The 15,449-nt window shown below is 32.6% G+C and overlaps 1 protein-coding gene and 3 long non-coding RNA genes across 8 annotated transcripts; 2 read left to right on the top strand and 2 right to left on the bottom strand.

Annotated features, from left to right (window-relative positions):
* Positions 1 to 25: 25 nt before the first annotated feature.
* On the bottom strand, positions 26 to 2,406 carry LOC107364956 (uncharacterized). 2 transcript variants are annotated; one of them, XM_025161403.2, is made up of 4 exons: positions 2,336 to 2,406; positions 1,681 to 2,109; positions 1,303 to 1,451; positions 26 to 1,129 (listed from the first exon to the last, which is right to left on the bottom strand). In XM_025161403.2, the coding sequence occupies exons 1-4, from the start codon at positions 2,389 to 2,391 to the stop codon at positions 612 to 614; spliced, it is 1,152 nt and encodes a 383-aa protein (XP_025017171.1). In that variant the 5' UTR covers positions 2,392 to 2,406; the 3' UTR covers positions 26 to 611. The 2 variants fall into 2 exon arrangements, with proteins under 2 accessions (XP_025017171.1, XP_015787899.2); XM_015932413.3 differs by having other exon boundaries at positions 26 to 1,126.
* Positions 2,407 to 4,766: 2,360 nt separating this feature from the next.
* Positions 4,767 to 5,840, top strand: LOC107364768 (uncharacterized). The gene is made up of 2 exons (XR_016199785.1): positions 4,767 to 4,964; positions 5,080 to 5,840. It is a non-coding gene; the product is annotated as an uncharacterized LOC107364768 (long non-coding RNA).
* Positions 5,841 to 10,338: 4,498 nt separating this feature from the next.
* LOC149093605 (uncharacterized) lies at positions 10,339 to 12,021 on the bottom strand. The gene is made up of 3 exons (XR_016199781.1): positions 11,852 to 12,021; positions 11,581 to 11,765; positions 10,339 to 11,507 (listed from the first exon to the last, which is right to left on the bottom strand). It is a non-coding gene; the product is annotated as an uncharacterized LOC149093605 (long non-coding RNA).
* Positions 12,022 to 12,220: 199 nt separating this feature from the next.
* Positions 12,221 to 15,449, top strand: LOC107365022 (uncharacterized). Of its 4 annotated transcripts, none has more exons than XR_016199782.1 (4): positions 12,221 to 12,509; positions 14,470 to 14,806; positions 14,868 to 15,204; positions 15,289 to 15,449. It is a non-coding gene; the product is annotated as an uncharacterized LOC107365022 (long non-coding RNA). The 4 variants fall into 4 exon arrangements; XR_016199783.1 differs by having other exon boundaries at positions 12,373 to 12,513; XR_016199784.1 differs by lacking the exon at positions 12,221 to 12,509 and adding an exon at positions 12,568 to 12,944 and having other exon boundaries at positions 14,889 to 15,204.

Genomic DNA, 15,449 nt, shown 5'->3' with positions numbered 1-15,449 from the left:
TTGATGAAACAATAAAAAGCAAGTGTAACACATATAATTTGTTTTTAATTTGAAAATTTGAAAACTGTAAAAATACAGTCAATCCAATAAAGTTTGTCGTCCCTTTTTTATAATACACAAGGTGTGATTCAAGACATCACACTAAGTCTGATAAAGTACATAAGATGGATAGATAAAATGACTAAACCTAGGCACAAGAATTAAGGATGAGGTTTCTAATGAAAAAATGAAATTGTTTAACCAAAGAATAACACTGTTGACAAACTAGAATGGACTGATAATGAATAATGAACAGGATTGAGCGCGAATTTTGAAAGATACATATTTAACTTGGAGCGCGATTGAACTGAGAAATGTCAACTCTAGTAATGGGTTTTGGGGTGATATTAATGGTAAATTTGTTTAAAAGAGAAAACTTTTAAACATATTCAAGCGTGTAATGGAAAAGTGAAAAAAGTTTCACATTTAAATTTAAATGATGATTGTTATTGATTGTGGCTGAAAAAAAAAGTTTTGTTGATAAATTTAGCATTCTCTGAATTGCAAAATACGTCAAACTTTTCATTGATTGAGAGTTTGTTCGATGAAAGTACAGTAATGTACACACTTTTTTAAAGCATAGATTGTTTTTCTAATTCACTGCATGCGGCTGCAGCAAGAATGTGAAGGCAACAGAAAGGATCCTCGTTGTTTGGTGAGCTAATGTCAGATGTGTTGGATGGAGATGGAAATGAGGATGACAGAGTTGATGAACAGACTGATAAGTTTGATAAAGTTGAGGATGATGTTGATGAGCTTAATGGAGATGAAGGTGCTGAAGATGGTGAATCTGATGAGACGATACCTGAATCAGCATTACAAATATCGACAGGATGGATAGCGGGTAGGTCAACAACATGACACCCAAGTTGTGGGTCATTCTGTGTTAGCCATGAAGCTATGGCTTTGGTCTTGTTGGGTGGACTACAGGAAAACTGGAGTGAAGTTCGTGATAAGGTGTCCAATGGAGAAGCTCTCAAATCTTCTCCGTTAGATTCCATACCAGGTCGATTGTTACCCTGTCTGTTACGAAGTTCTTGTTCGTGATTGCGTCTCCAACGCTGTGATAATTTAATGGGATGATGTTCTGCTAAAAATCAAAAGAGGTTGAAGAACGAGGAAAAGAAATGATAAGATAACCATTAAAAAGAAGTCAAGAAATAAAGCTGACTAATCAAACTATGAAATAACAAATGTCAAAGTCTTAATTTAATCTTAAATACATATAATTAAGACATAAAACAGAGAAATGTATAAACATACCGTTCCATGAAGAATTACCGCTGGATGATGTTGTTGATGGTGCGGGACTAAATGTACTAGTGAACGTAAGAGTGGATGAGGAAGTGCTGCTAATACTACAATCATCAGAATAAACATCTATGTCACTCTCAGTATCCTCATTGCACTCACTGGAATATAGAGAAAAGAAAACAGAGAAAAAAAACATGATTGACGATAAATTGAAGTTAGTAATCACACACAAACACACAATGTGTCATAAGGTGACGATGATTAATTAAAACAAGTCTCGTACTAGAATACAAGACAAATAGAGAAGAATAGAAGAAAAAACAGAGGGAAGAGAGGAAAAGGCAAAAAAACAATTCGTGATAAGAAGGCAAGAAAAAGATCACATACGTCATATTAGCGTCCTCCACGGCAACATTATTTGAAATATATGCAAAATTTTCGTCAGATGAAGATGAATTTGAGCCATGAAAAAATGAGTCAGATGAATTGTTATTTTGACGACGATTAGAACTTTTACGAGTAATAGTGTACATTAAAGGATCATTGCCCTCTTTACGAATCATCTCTGGAAGAATACGACGACGAGCATTAATGAACCAATTACAAACTTGGAGAACGGTGAGATTGGCAGCTTGAGAGAGATACAACTTCTCCTGGTCAGAAGGATAAGCATTATAACGATGATCATACAACCAGATACGTAAAATTTTGACAGACTCCTTTGGCAAATTACCGCGCCTTTTACGGCTGGCTTTCATTTTTGGGTTACTACTGGTATTCCGTAAATACTCCGTGATGATGGATGATAATGAAAAACTATTTAACACAAAAAAAAACAAAAAAAGGATGAAAAAAAAGAAAGAAGAAAAAACAAAAAAAAATTTTCAGTCAAAAACACAACATGCCACTTCAATTCAACAGCAAACTCTGATCTTCTCACTCCAACAACAACCCTGTTTTGATGTTTGAAATCTCTCTCTCTTTTTCTCTCTCTCTCATCTTCCAAAAACTCTCTAATCTTCTGGTTCTCACTTATACTCACTTATCGTTCTCCCTCTCTACTCTCTTTAAAAACTTAGCCTCTGTCTCTGTCGACATAGACACGAAAGAGAGTCTAAATTAACCAATGAGACAACTTTTCAGTTCCCCATTACATTTCCCCCGTCTCCTCTCTTCTCTCTCTCTTTCTCTTAAAAATCTTCACATAAGTTTAAAGATCTTCTCTTTCTTTCTTCCCTTTCTTTATTTCCTTTCTCCTTTCATCTCCCGCTTTTTTTCTTACATTGATTCGTTTGCCAAAAAAGTCTAGTCAACATGGCGCTTTGATGCCAATTGCTCAACTTTCAAATTATCCCTGAACAGTTTACCCAAAAAAGTTAACAGTCGAGCTAAGATTTCCAAGTCAATTAGCTTATAATCAAAATCCTGTTAAAACTGATTAACAGTTCAAGTTAAAGAAAGCCTTTCTAATTGATCAATCCTTTTAAATGGTTAATCTGTTGAAATCTAACCCTTTTCCAACTTCTGATGAATTTTTTGGGTAAACAACTGGTTAACCCTCTAATGACCAGAACCTGGTGAACCAGATTAGATTAAGAGTATTATGTCCACTTAATCTAATTGACAGATGTGTTAATTTTAAAAGCAAACATGGATCTCGATAATCTCAATTTTCCCTTTTAATTGAATTTATTTCTCACGTCAATAATTTGGCTCTCACAGATTAGTTGAATCAATAGATGGCAGTTGAAAAAATATTACAAAGTCTTGACATATGTAAAATTGTGTTATCAATCCTAATGTTTCCCTATTTATTTGACTGAATCCTCCAACTACCCTGTTCTGGTAATTACTCTATTTCCTGATTTTCATTCTTGTTAAATATTCAATCAATGAAATTAACTAACTTAAATTTGGTAAGATCTGTTTAGTTGAAGATTGATTAATAATAAATGGACCACTTGGAGGTTCAAGTGTATCAAATAGGAACAAATTAATCAATTCAAGTTTCTCTTTTTTCTCATACTTTATCAGGTTCGACTATATGTTTGGAGATGTCCTTTGAGGCGTTTATCGATGGAGGAAGAGGAAAGCCGACGGTGTCAACCTGAACAACAACCACAATGATGACGAGCAGCTAAAAAGATGATGATCAACACTGATACTGGAGTTTTGTAACTTGTAGTGGGTACTTAACATCATGGAATCAAACATCCTCTCTTAACCCAGAGTCTCAAAGTCAAAATTACCGTATTATCCTATTAATTTGTTAGATTAGTGAAGACATGTGAAACAAAAAAAAATAACCAGACCAAGAATCAGCAATTTTCATTCTCTATCTCAATTATATTCATCTTAGGTTAAACCAAAAGATATCAGAAGATGAAAAAGAGAGAGAGAGAAAGAGAGTAGGAAATAAACCTCTTCTTTTCTAGAGTTTTTTTTCAAAATGTTCAAGATTTGTAATTAGATTCCAATCAAGAGACTGATAATCTTCAAATTTGGATGAAGCAATGAAACATTCATGCAGCATATTAAGATGTTGATAGAGCCTGAATAATCTCAACTTATTGTGAAAGCCTCAACTGGATTGGATTCTAGGAGATGAAACCTTTAGACAAAAAATTGTTGATGCAGCACGATTTGAAGGTTTTGGAAAATAATTACTTTTGATTTCTTCCCTCACTTGATTCGAGCTGCCTCTTCTCATCATCTCATCATCTCTCATCATCAACATGATCATCGTCACCATAATCAATAATTGTCTTCGTCATCTTAATCATCGTCCTCGTCATCATCGTTTAAAGTGAGAGAAAGTGTGTTAATTTTTATCATTACTTTCCCTTGATTGTAATCACATTCACGATTATCCTCCCTACTCTTGTTCAGCTAATTGTCAAACTCTTAAACCTCTCAAGTTGCAATGAAAGATGTGGATGGTAAAGCAAATTAATGGATTCATAAATTTTCATCCATCAATCCAAGAGAGAGAGAGATTCTTGTTCATCTTCACCAAATGCAAGTAAACACCAATCAATATTTACATTATAACTCTTTTCTACCTGGCTCACACAAACAGTAAGCAATCAGAAACAACCTAAACAACAAGCCAACATCAAATAGATTTATTAATGAATAAGTAAGCTTGTAATTATTTGTAAAAGCATTTACAATTAATTAATTATCATCTTACTTTTTTCTCTAAAACAACAACTGCCAAACCAAAGACAACAAACAACCTAAATGGGTAGAGAGGGAAAACAAAACAAAACCAAAACACACACACAACCAGTCAATAAACCTTTGCGCCTTTTCAAACAATTTCAACCTGAAATACGCAAGTTACTCGCTGATTGTAATTAATTAAATAACATTAATAACAATCTGTGGGAGTCATTTTGTTAAGCAATGCACCAGAAAAGTGCAGTAAAGGTAATCATGGATCAACAAGAAAAAGTAGTTGAAATTGGTGTTTCTCTCAATTATGATCAGGATAATGATTATCCAACACTGGTAAAGATGACATTCAACCATATCAACGACCCAAAACCAGTTTTTACTCAAAGGATATCCAAATGTCCATGATGAGCTAAAAGTACCCATAATTCAGGCCAAACCAACACTCGTCAAGGCGTCGAGGGAGAAAAAAGTCCAGTAAAAGTGGTTCGAATGTAAGTTTGTTAACATTTCAAGTAACCTTCATTTTGACGTTATCATTATCTCAACCATTCACTATTATTACTTTATTTTTTGCATGTATTCCCTTGAATTTGTGGCCTTGCAAAGATTACTGTTGAACATACCTGGCGATCCGTATTTCATTATCAATTCAATTCGTAAATGATGCTCTTTTTATTCAATTGGAATCAATGTTTTCAACTGGCGATCAGATGCAGTTGCTTGTTTACCAAAGTCTAGCGTACCTGTTAAGCCTTTACAGACTTTGGTGTTTATTTTAAGACGATGAAATGAACTGACAAGAATAAGATGAATTTGAAAGAGATAGTCAGAGTGAAACTGTTTGTGAAGATAAAAGTGAAGAAGCAAGAAAAGGATGATTTTTCTTGAAGGATTACTTTCCACTAATTTTATTTACACTTTTAAGTAACTCCACTTTTTAAATCCTTTAAATCTCTTAGGAAGATGAAAGAGGAAAAAAGAGGGAAAAACTGTTCTCTCTTCAATTTATCTTTCTTCTTCATCTTTCATTTCAACTTTCATTTCAACTCATGTTTTAACCATTCATCTCTAACCATTTTCATCCTTGCTTATTTGCATCATCATCATCATCATCATCTTGCTCATCATTATCATCTCATTCTCTTTTCCACTCTTCTGTCTATTTTTATCTTCACTTTCTCCATTTCTCTCATCATGATCATCTTGTCCCTGAAAAGGATCCATACCAATCAACCATAGAGTCAATGTTAAACCTAATCTGATTGATACATTTGATTAATATGAATCAATTAAGTAAATACACTTGGTTTGCGTTGAAGCATCCAGCTCAAGCTGATATTTAAAAATAAATTGTAAAACAAAATCTATCTAAATGTCAAACGGATTCACCAGAAAAATTGGTAACAGTCTGAGGACAAAGGTTGGGCTTTTACACATGTTTTATATTTCACACTGTTTTTAAACCAATGCCATTCAAAACATATCAAGTAAGCAAAATATTTTTAGTTCAGTGGACTGTTTAATCGTGCGATTAAACTGAAATGTTTAACAAAATCGACTCCTCATTTAATTGTTTCAACTTAGAAACCAAATTTGTCAGTTTCAAAGTATTGAAAAACTAATTTTTTAAATTCAAACTTATCAAATCAAACTAAAGGAAAGGAGACAATAAGTCAGACGATATCGGATAACCAGACAATACTCTCAACTCGTCTGTTTTTCTGGTTTTATTTTTTCTGTTTATTATTTTAACATTTAATTTGGAATTTATAATTAATTAATTGAATTGAATTATAGTTAAATTTTAATTTTTGTGACCATTCTATCCTCAGCATTCAAAAAGACATCAGCTATTTGATAGTAAAGGGTGACACAGGCAAATGTGTAATGAGCAAACATTGAATGAGCACCATTGGGCATCGATAAAGACTTTGGTGAGAAAAATTGTAATTAAGTCCATCTTTGGCTTCTGGTTAATTATTGGTGCCGTTAATTACAATTTTCTTATCGAAATAAGCCCTTATCGATGTCCAATGGTGCTCAATGCTCGCAGCTCTTTCACGTTTGCCTGTGTCACCCTTTTAAATGTCTTTGAAACAGGTATGAAAGTCCCTCCTCTGTCCCTAGATCGAGACTGTTAGCGACTGTCAAAATTTTACCCAAACAAGAAGGTTGATTCTGAATCTAATCTAACAATCAAGTTGATCAACTTTCTTCGCAAGATGATCATTGTCTCGATTGTTTTGTTTTACAATGTTTAATACAAGTCAACAACACACTATCAACAAACAAAACGTTGTTTTCAAGTGAAACGTCAAAATACATTCAGACACCATTACCGCAACCACTTCCACTCACAGTCAACCCAAGAATATAATAGTCAGTCTGGAAACACACAAAATACAGTAACATCTAACCTTGTCCAAAAATAGGCCTTTTTCCCAAGGTTACAGGGTCATTGACAAGATGTCGAAGGTTTCACTTTACATTTGATATATATATTTATAAATATTTGCTGGGTTTCTAGTGGTAACCCTGAGTATATAAGAGACATAACAAACTTCAAGACCTACAAGAAGCAGGCAAGCAAAAACACACATAAGTATACAAGAAAAACACTGAAAAACACACAAACATCATTAACATTGAGTTAAGGTAAAATCACTTTTAGGTAACCCAAAAGTGATAAACAGAAGAAAAAAAAATCTAAATCAAAATCATGAACTGTACAGTCTATTGTCAAAGGTTGCACTTTTTTCTGGTTCACTCTCTATTTGATTACCATTGATAATCATCATCATCCTCCTCATCATCATTATTATTATATCCATCAACAATCAAGTGAAAAGTCAAACCATAATTTAATAACAAACACCAGTTGAAATGTAATAATGATAATGGTAAAAGCAAAATGTATAACTCCAAGAAACAAGTTATAAGAGTAACAATTGATTATCATCTTGACTCTCTCTTCTCCCCTTCTCATCCTCTCACTATTTATTTGTTTTATCATCATCATTAACAACGTTAACATGAAAAAAAACGGAGATTCTACTATGAAAAGAGCTCAAAGTGAAAGCTATCAAAAGATATCAAAAGATGTAAATCATAATAACACTAATAAACACAAAAAGATTGGAAAAGGTTAAAAGGTAATCATCATAATGGGAAGATGAGAGAATGAGGAAGATGATAATGATGATGAGCAAGAAGATGATCATGATGAGACAAAGAAAAGGTTGAAATTGATAAAAGCAGGAAGAGTTAAGAGCAATTGATAAGATTAGATTTAAATGGCGAAGTGTTTTAATCTTAAACAATGTATCTAAATGTACATTGGATTGCAATACGTTATACAAAATTGATACTTTTTTCCAGTTACTTTTACCTTATTTTACCTCATTTTTCAGGCTTTTTTTTTCTTTTTACATTTTTTTTCTTCTCTCAGCTTTCACCTTCCCTGTGTGTTGTTTACCTTTTTCATTTGATTACCTCTTGATTCTTGTTATTATTGTTTCTACTGTTGACTGCTTATTCTCATTTTTACCTTCGATTAACTCTTCAAGGTAACTAATTTATTATATATTCATAGTAATCATTTACTCAGTTGTTACTGTTGTCAGTCAACTTTCAATTATTTCATAATATTATTCACTGACGATGAGCAAAAGTGAGACTTTTACAAAGCTAAAAAAGGAGAAGAAGAAGAAGAAGAAATGGAAGAAAAAAGCAACAAATTTGCTCATTTACTGGCTGGTAAAATACAGAGGGAAGCATCAAAAAAAAAGGAGACCGAGCTGTGCTTTTACTGCTGCTGGTGGTGCTTTTAAAACCAGTAAACTGTTGGTCTTACCTTCGTAACTCAACCAATTCAAGAGTGAAAGAATGGAAATTAATAAGATGATGAAAATAATGAGAAAAGAAATCAAGTCTAACCTCGCTCAAGCAACGGAGCAAACGAACGAACGAACGAGGCTCTTTGAACAACAGCAACAACAACACAAAAAAAAGATTGAACACAAAAAAAAACAAGGTAACTCCAGTTGTGTGAGTGTATGACTATAATTGCATCAGGACTTTAACCCCATAAGCCCAAGGAAAAATGAGGCTTACAGGCTTTTTTGCATCTCTCGTTGTTAGCCAAGTGACCTTAATTGACGCAGAAACGCTTCTCACTTTCACTAACTCTTGCTTACTCTTTCTGTCAAATTGTCCTTCAAAGGAAACAACCTTGGACAACCAGCATAAACAGCACAAACAGCATGAAAAAGTAACAAAGTAAAAAACATATTTATGACTCAAAAGATTTGATTTTTGTGCAAGAAAGAAACAAAAAATGAAGAGAAAAAAAATCACAACCCGAAAAGGGTTTAAGAAGCAAAAAAATGATGACATGAAATTATCTTGCATCTTTGTTGATAAAACCAGTGAGATATTTTAACCCTTGTTTTTTGGGTAACATTTTTCATACCTTTTGCTGATGAAAATGGTTTGTTAAAAAAGTTGTAAGACTGAGGAGGATAAAATGACAGATATAAGTTGACAGAGTAATCAAGATGATGACGAAATGTAATCATGATTAACATGTTTGACAGTTTTTTTTCTTGCTTGCCAATTGAAAGGCTGCAACAAAAAATCAGGCAATATTTAGTAATCTGTGTTTTGTTGTTATTTTTTTGTTTTACTTGTTGTATTGTTACATTTGTTTGCTACTTTCAACTGTCTTTGGGTTGGCGAAATATTTGGCATCATCAAAATGCTGAGGATGAGGATGATGATGAAGCAATGGAGGAACCATGAGTCGAGTAATTCAGAGGTAAATGAGAGGGAAAAATTATGCTTCTTCACTTCTTCTTCTTCTTCTTCTTCTTCATTTGGCTTTTGTTTTCCTCGTTTCAATGGTTACTGATTAAGTCTGAGATTTACCGAGAGTTTAAACCTTCATTAGGTTATCATTTGATTGTAAACTGGAAACATTTAAAAGTGACATTTCTTGTTTCTGGTTGAGACTTTCTTGAAACTTGGTTTTGGGTTTGATGCTTTTTACCCAAAATTGTTATTAGCAAATAAATTTGACACAATTTTTTTGTGTCTCTCCTCATTTATCAGTCTTTGGGAATTAAAGATTAGATTGTGTGAAAAGAGCAACAAAAAAAAGTCTATCACTTTCATGCAATTGAAATTTTTCAAGTTCCCCTGAGATATTTACAAGCTTATGTCAAACTGATTTGACTGTTTTTTTTGTTGTTGTGTCTTTCATATTGAAGATGAAAATAGTTGAAAGTGATAAAAGTCTGAAGATGATGAGAATCGCGATTTTAAATGAAGAAACTTTAATCTTTACAACAATCAAATTTTCTGGCTTCAATACAGGCCAATTCATGAGTTTTACAGAGTTTGTTGAAGTCTTTTCACCATTACCATCTTCATCACCATCTTCATCTTCCTAGTCATCGTCTTCATCATTTTCTCATTCCTTCTCAATATCCTCATCGTTTATACATTTTCCCAGTTTCCCACCAAAACCATAATCATCATTATCATCATCATGAATAACTGTGTATGTTAAAACACAACACTACAACATTATCACATGTAAAAATCACTTTTTACATTGTTTACGCTCAGAAATGGAGTTTATTTCATGATTGAAACAGTTAACATCTCTTTATGAACATTCAATATTTTGTAACATTATTATGAATAGATAATTTATTTACGTTTAGATTGTGATTTCAATCAAATTACCTTCATTCAATGGTTATTATTGGCTGGGGGTAAGAAAAGATTGATTGGTTGTAAATTATAAGTCATCTGGTATTTACTAATGGACATTGAAAATAATAATTTTGCAAAGTGCAACTGTTTTGTAATGGCAACATCATTTATTATAATAGATTAATCAAGTTACAGAAATGAAAGGCATTTTTCACCTTAACACCTTATTGCTTTTAACCTGGCCCAGAGGTTAACAGAGAGACTTGCAATGAGACAAAATGTTACCTGACATAAACACATGTTTAGTGAGCACATTTGTCTTTTTCCTGTCTATTGCAATATATTATTATTATAATATTATCATTATGGTTATTGCTGTTTTCTTGGTCTCATGCTTTTAATTGTTATTTTTCGTTATTGTTAGTGGGATAATATTATCACAAAAATAGGTAAGGAAGGAAAGAGAGAGACAGAGGCAGAAAGAGATCAGTCAACACAGTTAGTACAAGAGCGGGTAAGAAAATGAATAGAGTTAAGAAAAGGTTGAAAAAATAATTTTCAAAGGTAAACTGGCGGCCAGACACATCCGGATACAATTAGCATTAATGTTAATTGCTATAAGACAACATTTCAGGTTAAATTCATAGGTTGATTGAGAGCAAAATGCGGTGATCTCATCAGTAAAGCCTGGAAATTCATGCGAGTATGTTGTGAATAAATAAAAAGGTAAAATGAAGACAGTGAGTGAGAACAAGGGAAAGCGAGAGATCAGGTAAGATACATTGAGTTGATACAATATTGAAATCGTTCAAAGGATCGAGATAAAAATTTGCATTCAAGGTTGATACTTGATAAGTCAGCCAGGTAAGGAGTCCTTACTAAAGACGAGTTATCTAGAGTAGCAATGGCGAAATGAAGAACGATCCAGATGAAAGAGAGTTGAAGATTTTGTTACTCTCTGATTTTTCTTCTTGTTTTTTTGCTTCCAAGGGTTGAGAACACACAACAGGATCCAATAATGGGCTAATCAGTCCTGATTAGGTAAACAAGACACGTTCAAATATATGGTCTTCAAACTCTTGTATCAACTTGATTGCTTCTTAACAATCAACTCATTCCCTGTGTAAAATAAGTTGTCCGGAGCATAAATTGCCTTGAATTCATCCTTGTTTTCCCTCCATTTTGTATCTCTTCTCTTCTCCTTTCCATCCTTTTCTTTCACTGAACATCTTCGCTCATTTAAACCCTATCTTAAACTGTTTCAAGTGACAGCAACCAGGTAACACACTCGGATCATGATTTCATCCTATTACCACCTAGAGGAGATAAGAAACAATTTAAATCAAGATAAAGTATAATGAAGTATGTCCAAGTAGAGTTTAAACAAACCTTTTAGAGTTGAAAAATGTTTTTTTTCCAATATCTTATCGACTGGCCAGATTACACTTTCACAAGGCATATCTTATTCATATATCTGTATCATCAATAATCATTTAACCAAGTGCTTTTTGAATAATTATGCGTAATCATAATTTGTTGAAAAGTCGATTTCCGCAATTTTAATACTTATATCTCTGAGAGTTGAGATAAAATGTATGAAAATAAAATGAAAATGACAAGAAATCGGTAGACAGACGATGAAAGATGAAACAAAACTTACAACACCAGATTAACACAAGACAAGGAAAAAAACAAGGCTTTACTTTTACTGGTTTATTACGGTTTTATACTTTGATCAGGTGTAATTTCACTAATTACAGATTAATACACAGTTGACAGTAGATAGTAGACAGATTTAGATAATCACTGTTGAGTAAGTTTATTGATTAAAGATTACTTTATAATATTACTTTATAACGTTGTTTTTATAACACTTGCTTTCAACTTGGTGCTTATTAAATAATAGCTAATTGGCTAAATTTGAGCGGGAAGAAGGGGAAAGGTGCAAAAAAAGGGGGAAAAAGTTGAACCAGAAAAATATGTAAACAATATGGCTGACTTATAGCAATGATAATGTGACAAACTTTGACAATTGCTCGTCTCTTCACCTCTTTTTTTACCTTTTCAGTAAACTCTCAATTTTCATCTTGTTATTAATAAAGAATCAACAAGATAATCTTTATAAACTTTTCTCTGATTACTGTGATTTAATTGTGATTATGATAATTCCCATGGAAATTTGGATTGTCAAATGGTTTAAGATATTTTTCTCCTTGTTTAATCTACAACTTCACCTTCAACTTCAAACTGTTCATCATCACTTTTTTTTTGCAACTTTAGCTGAAAAACCATCTTCACCAATCAATTTACACTTTACTGTAGGTATTTGAAACTTCAATAATAACTTATTACAAGATTATCAGATGATTTTTAATTGTAAACCAATGAGTATTTAGCTGATGACAGTGTGATGATAATTTTCATCACATTTTTTTTGATAATCTCAAAGTGAAAGTTGTTGACTGTCAAGTTGGATTGATTAATTTGAACCAAGTCTTTACCTGTTCATTTGGTCCGTCAAGGACTCGACCAATTCTTACTTTTTCCCCTTCTTCTTCGCTTTTAACCTGTTCTTTGTTTCATTTTTACTCTTGTTCTCTTAAAACAGCGAACTCTTACTCTTGTAGGTTAATGAAATTTTTATGAAACCTCCACTTGCTGGTGTCTTTGTTTGCTTTGAGATTAAAAGATTAGCGAAAAAAGGTCCAAAATTTTTATCCTCTTTAATAACTGGAACCCGAAAAAAATACCAGGTATTTACTCAAATTCAGCGTCACATGTTGGTGTGAATTAGCCTTTGCCTTTACTCTAAAGATAATGACATATTGCAATTGTTTATTTGTTACTTGCCTTTTAAAACTCCTCCAGTTTCTCGTCATCTTCATCTTCCACATCTCTCTCTCAAATAAACCCTGTTGTCGGTCATAAATACAATTTCTTTATACAGAATTGGACGACTTCCATAATCATCTCTTCAACTCTTCTTACTTTCTTCGTTCTTGTCTCAGCTTCTGTCTTTCTCTGTTTCCCTTCTTCTCCTTCTTCCTCTTCACTTTTCTTGTTCAACCACAATTGCCATCGTTGTCATCATTATCATCATTGTTTGATCTCTTGTGGCTCATTCATTTTTTTTACAATCATGACTTATTGAACTATTTACTTATAATTATTGTATCTATCATCATTGATTTATGAAAAATGAATAAAAACAAAGTGATGAAACTTCGATTACAAGAGTCACAATTTTTAGGTTTAAATGTTCAGACAACACCAATTTCCCATTGAGAATAGCATTAATTTGTTAAATGTGCATTTTGATCCAAGTCAAAGTTACACGTTTAGCTGTTGCTGTCAGAATTGCTTGTCAAAAGCTAAAAAAAGTTGAACAATTTTATTCAATGATCATAATCAATTCATAATTTTTTTCATTTCAAAATAGCTAAGTCAAGAAAATGTTGATGATGACTTGATCAAAATAAGGGCAGAAACACTTTTGGGACTAATATGAATGTTCATCTTGCTTTCATCTCAAGAGGGTTTGACAATCATGCAATGATAAATCATTTAACCATGACAGATCAGCTGTTATTATTAATACATATATATACACCATTGACATTAGTTGTTGATTCAAATGATTAATTCAAAATTAATTTTCTCATTCTTACGGATCACGCAATCATTAATAACTGATAACCAAAATGTGTGCTCATTGAAGAGACTGGGAAAAGACGAAGTGAAAACATGAACATTTAGACTTGATTGTTAATTAATAATGGATGATGAACACAACAAAAAAGAGATGTGAGAACAATTGAAAAGAGAAAGTTGGAAGCTAATCTTGATAATTTTAGGTAAACGTTTACATGGAATGAAAGAAAAGATAAAAGAAAAATAATTTCATACATTCAATATAAATCTTGTGATTTTTGTTTCAAACAATGACAAACTCGGCAATATAATATGATAACGATATTACTGACAAATGAGGTTAAAGATAATATTTCTGGTTGCCTTCTTGCACCAGAAAGTCATAATCTTTTGTTTATGGTAACTGACTAAATCAGTGATTGGATGATTTTTGGCGCCTTAATGTCGCTCTAATCCTTAACTGTCTGGTTAACTGTCTTTTAATTTAAAGAAAATTGGTCGACAACTCACAGTTCAAGTCTTACACTGTCTTTTTGATTTTGCTAATTTTCTGGTTGACATAACATTAGCTTTAATTTTTTGTAATGTGATTTTTGTCCATTTTTCTGCTCCGTTTTTTCAATACAGTGAATCTCAACCAAAATTGGACCATTTTTGGGTTTGGAAAGATTGGATAAAAACTTGGAAAGACAGAGAAGAACCAAAAACAAGTCAAATAATACTTTTTTTCAACTATCATCTTTACCATCGTTTTCAAAATGGATTCAAATGCGTACTTTGTCACAAATTATTATTATTATCGTCAACATGATGAGTAGTACTTTGATTTGACTCTCTTGAAGATTTAATTATGATAACAAGCCAATGAGACCAGGATCGTTACGTAATAAAAAATAAAACTGATGATGATAACAGAGTTAACTATCAATGGATGCTTCTGGTGGATCCCTTGTTTAGCTTACGGGTAAATAAATTGTATCATTAACATTTGCTTCTTGATTTACTTGCTTAAGGCTTTCTCTCAGTGTTTCAAACATATTTCCTAGGGAATGTTGGCCATCTCTAGTCAATTGAAAATCAAAGAGGAGATGAAGAGAGAATGTGGAAATTCTCATCATAACTGGTCTTCAAGTTATGTAAAGCGCGCCAAAGCAACAACGTTGGTTACAGCCATATTAAACCTGAAAAGTAACAAAAATCTGGTCATCATAGCCACCATTTTTCTTTCATCTTCTCTTTCAGATAAAATCTGAATCAACTGATAACCGACAATTTATTTCATTCATATCGTGTTGCTGCTTCCATTGCTTTATACGCTCTCCATGTATCTTTTTTTCAACGCCGCGGTTATCATTTTTGACAGTAACTATTCATTCCTTTCACTATTTTGTTTCAATGTATAATCATTTATGCAAATTGATTTAATCTTGTTAATTGTTTTACCAGGTAGCCGATGCTGTTAATGAACCTGAAAGATATTTTTCTCTGGGTAAGGCGCAATTGAAGAGCAAAAAAGGAGCAACCAGAAAACAAGGCAAACAAAATCAACTTTTTTCCCCTGTTAACAGTTAATTAATTTTGCAACTATTAAATGTTTCAAAGTTTAA

This window comes from Tetranychus urticae, chromosome 3 (genome assembly GCF_039701765.1).
Source record: "Tetranychus urticae isolate SD_2017Ah chromosome 3, NJAU_TeUrti_SD_1.0, whole genome shotgun sequence".
Classification (NCBI taxonomy): domain Eukaryota; kingdom Metazoa; phylum Arthropoda; class Arachnida; order Trombidiformes; family Tetranychidae; genus Tetranychus; species Tetranychus urticae.
This window is presented reverse-complemented; position numbering and strand designations above follow the sequence as displayed.

What these genes read in the sequence shown, in the direction of transcription:
- LOC107364956 (XM_025161403.2), bottom strand. Translation starts at nt 2,391, where the DNA reads ATGTCGACAGAGACAGAGGCTAAGTTTTTAAAGAGAGTAGAGAGGGAG. An exon ending in GTAGAGAGGGAGAACGATAA is followed by an intron (nt 2,110 to 2,335) that starts GTGAGTATAAGT and finishes TGTGTTAAATAG; the next exon opens with TTTTTCATTATCATCCATCA. An exon ending in CGGTAATTCTTCATGGAACG is followed by an intron (nt 1,130 to 1,302) that starts GTATGTTTATAC and finishes TTTGATTTTTAG; the next exon opens with CAGAACATCATCCCATTAAA.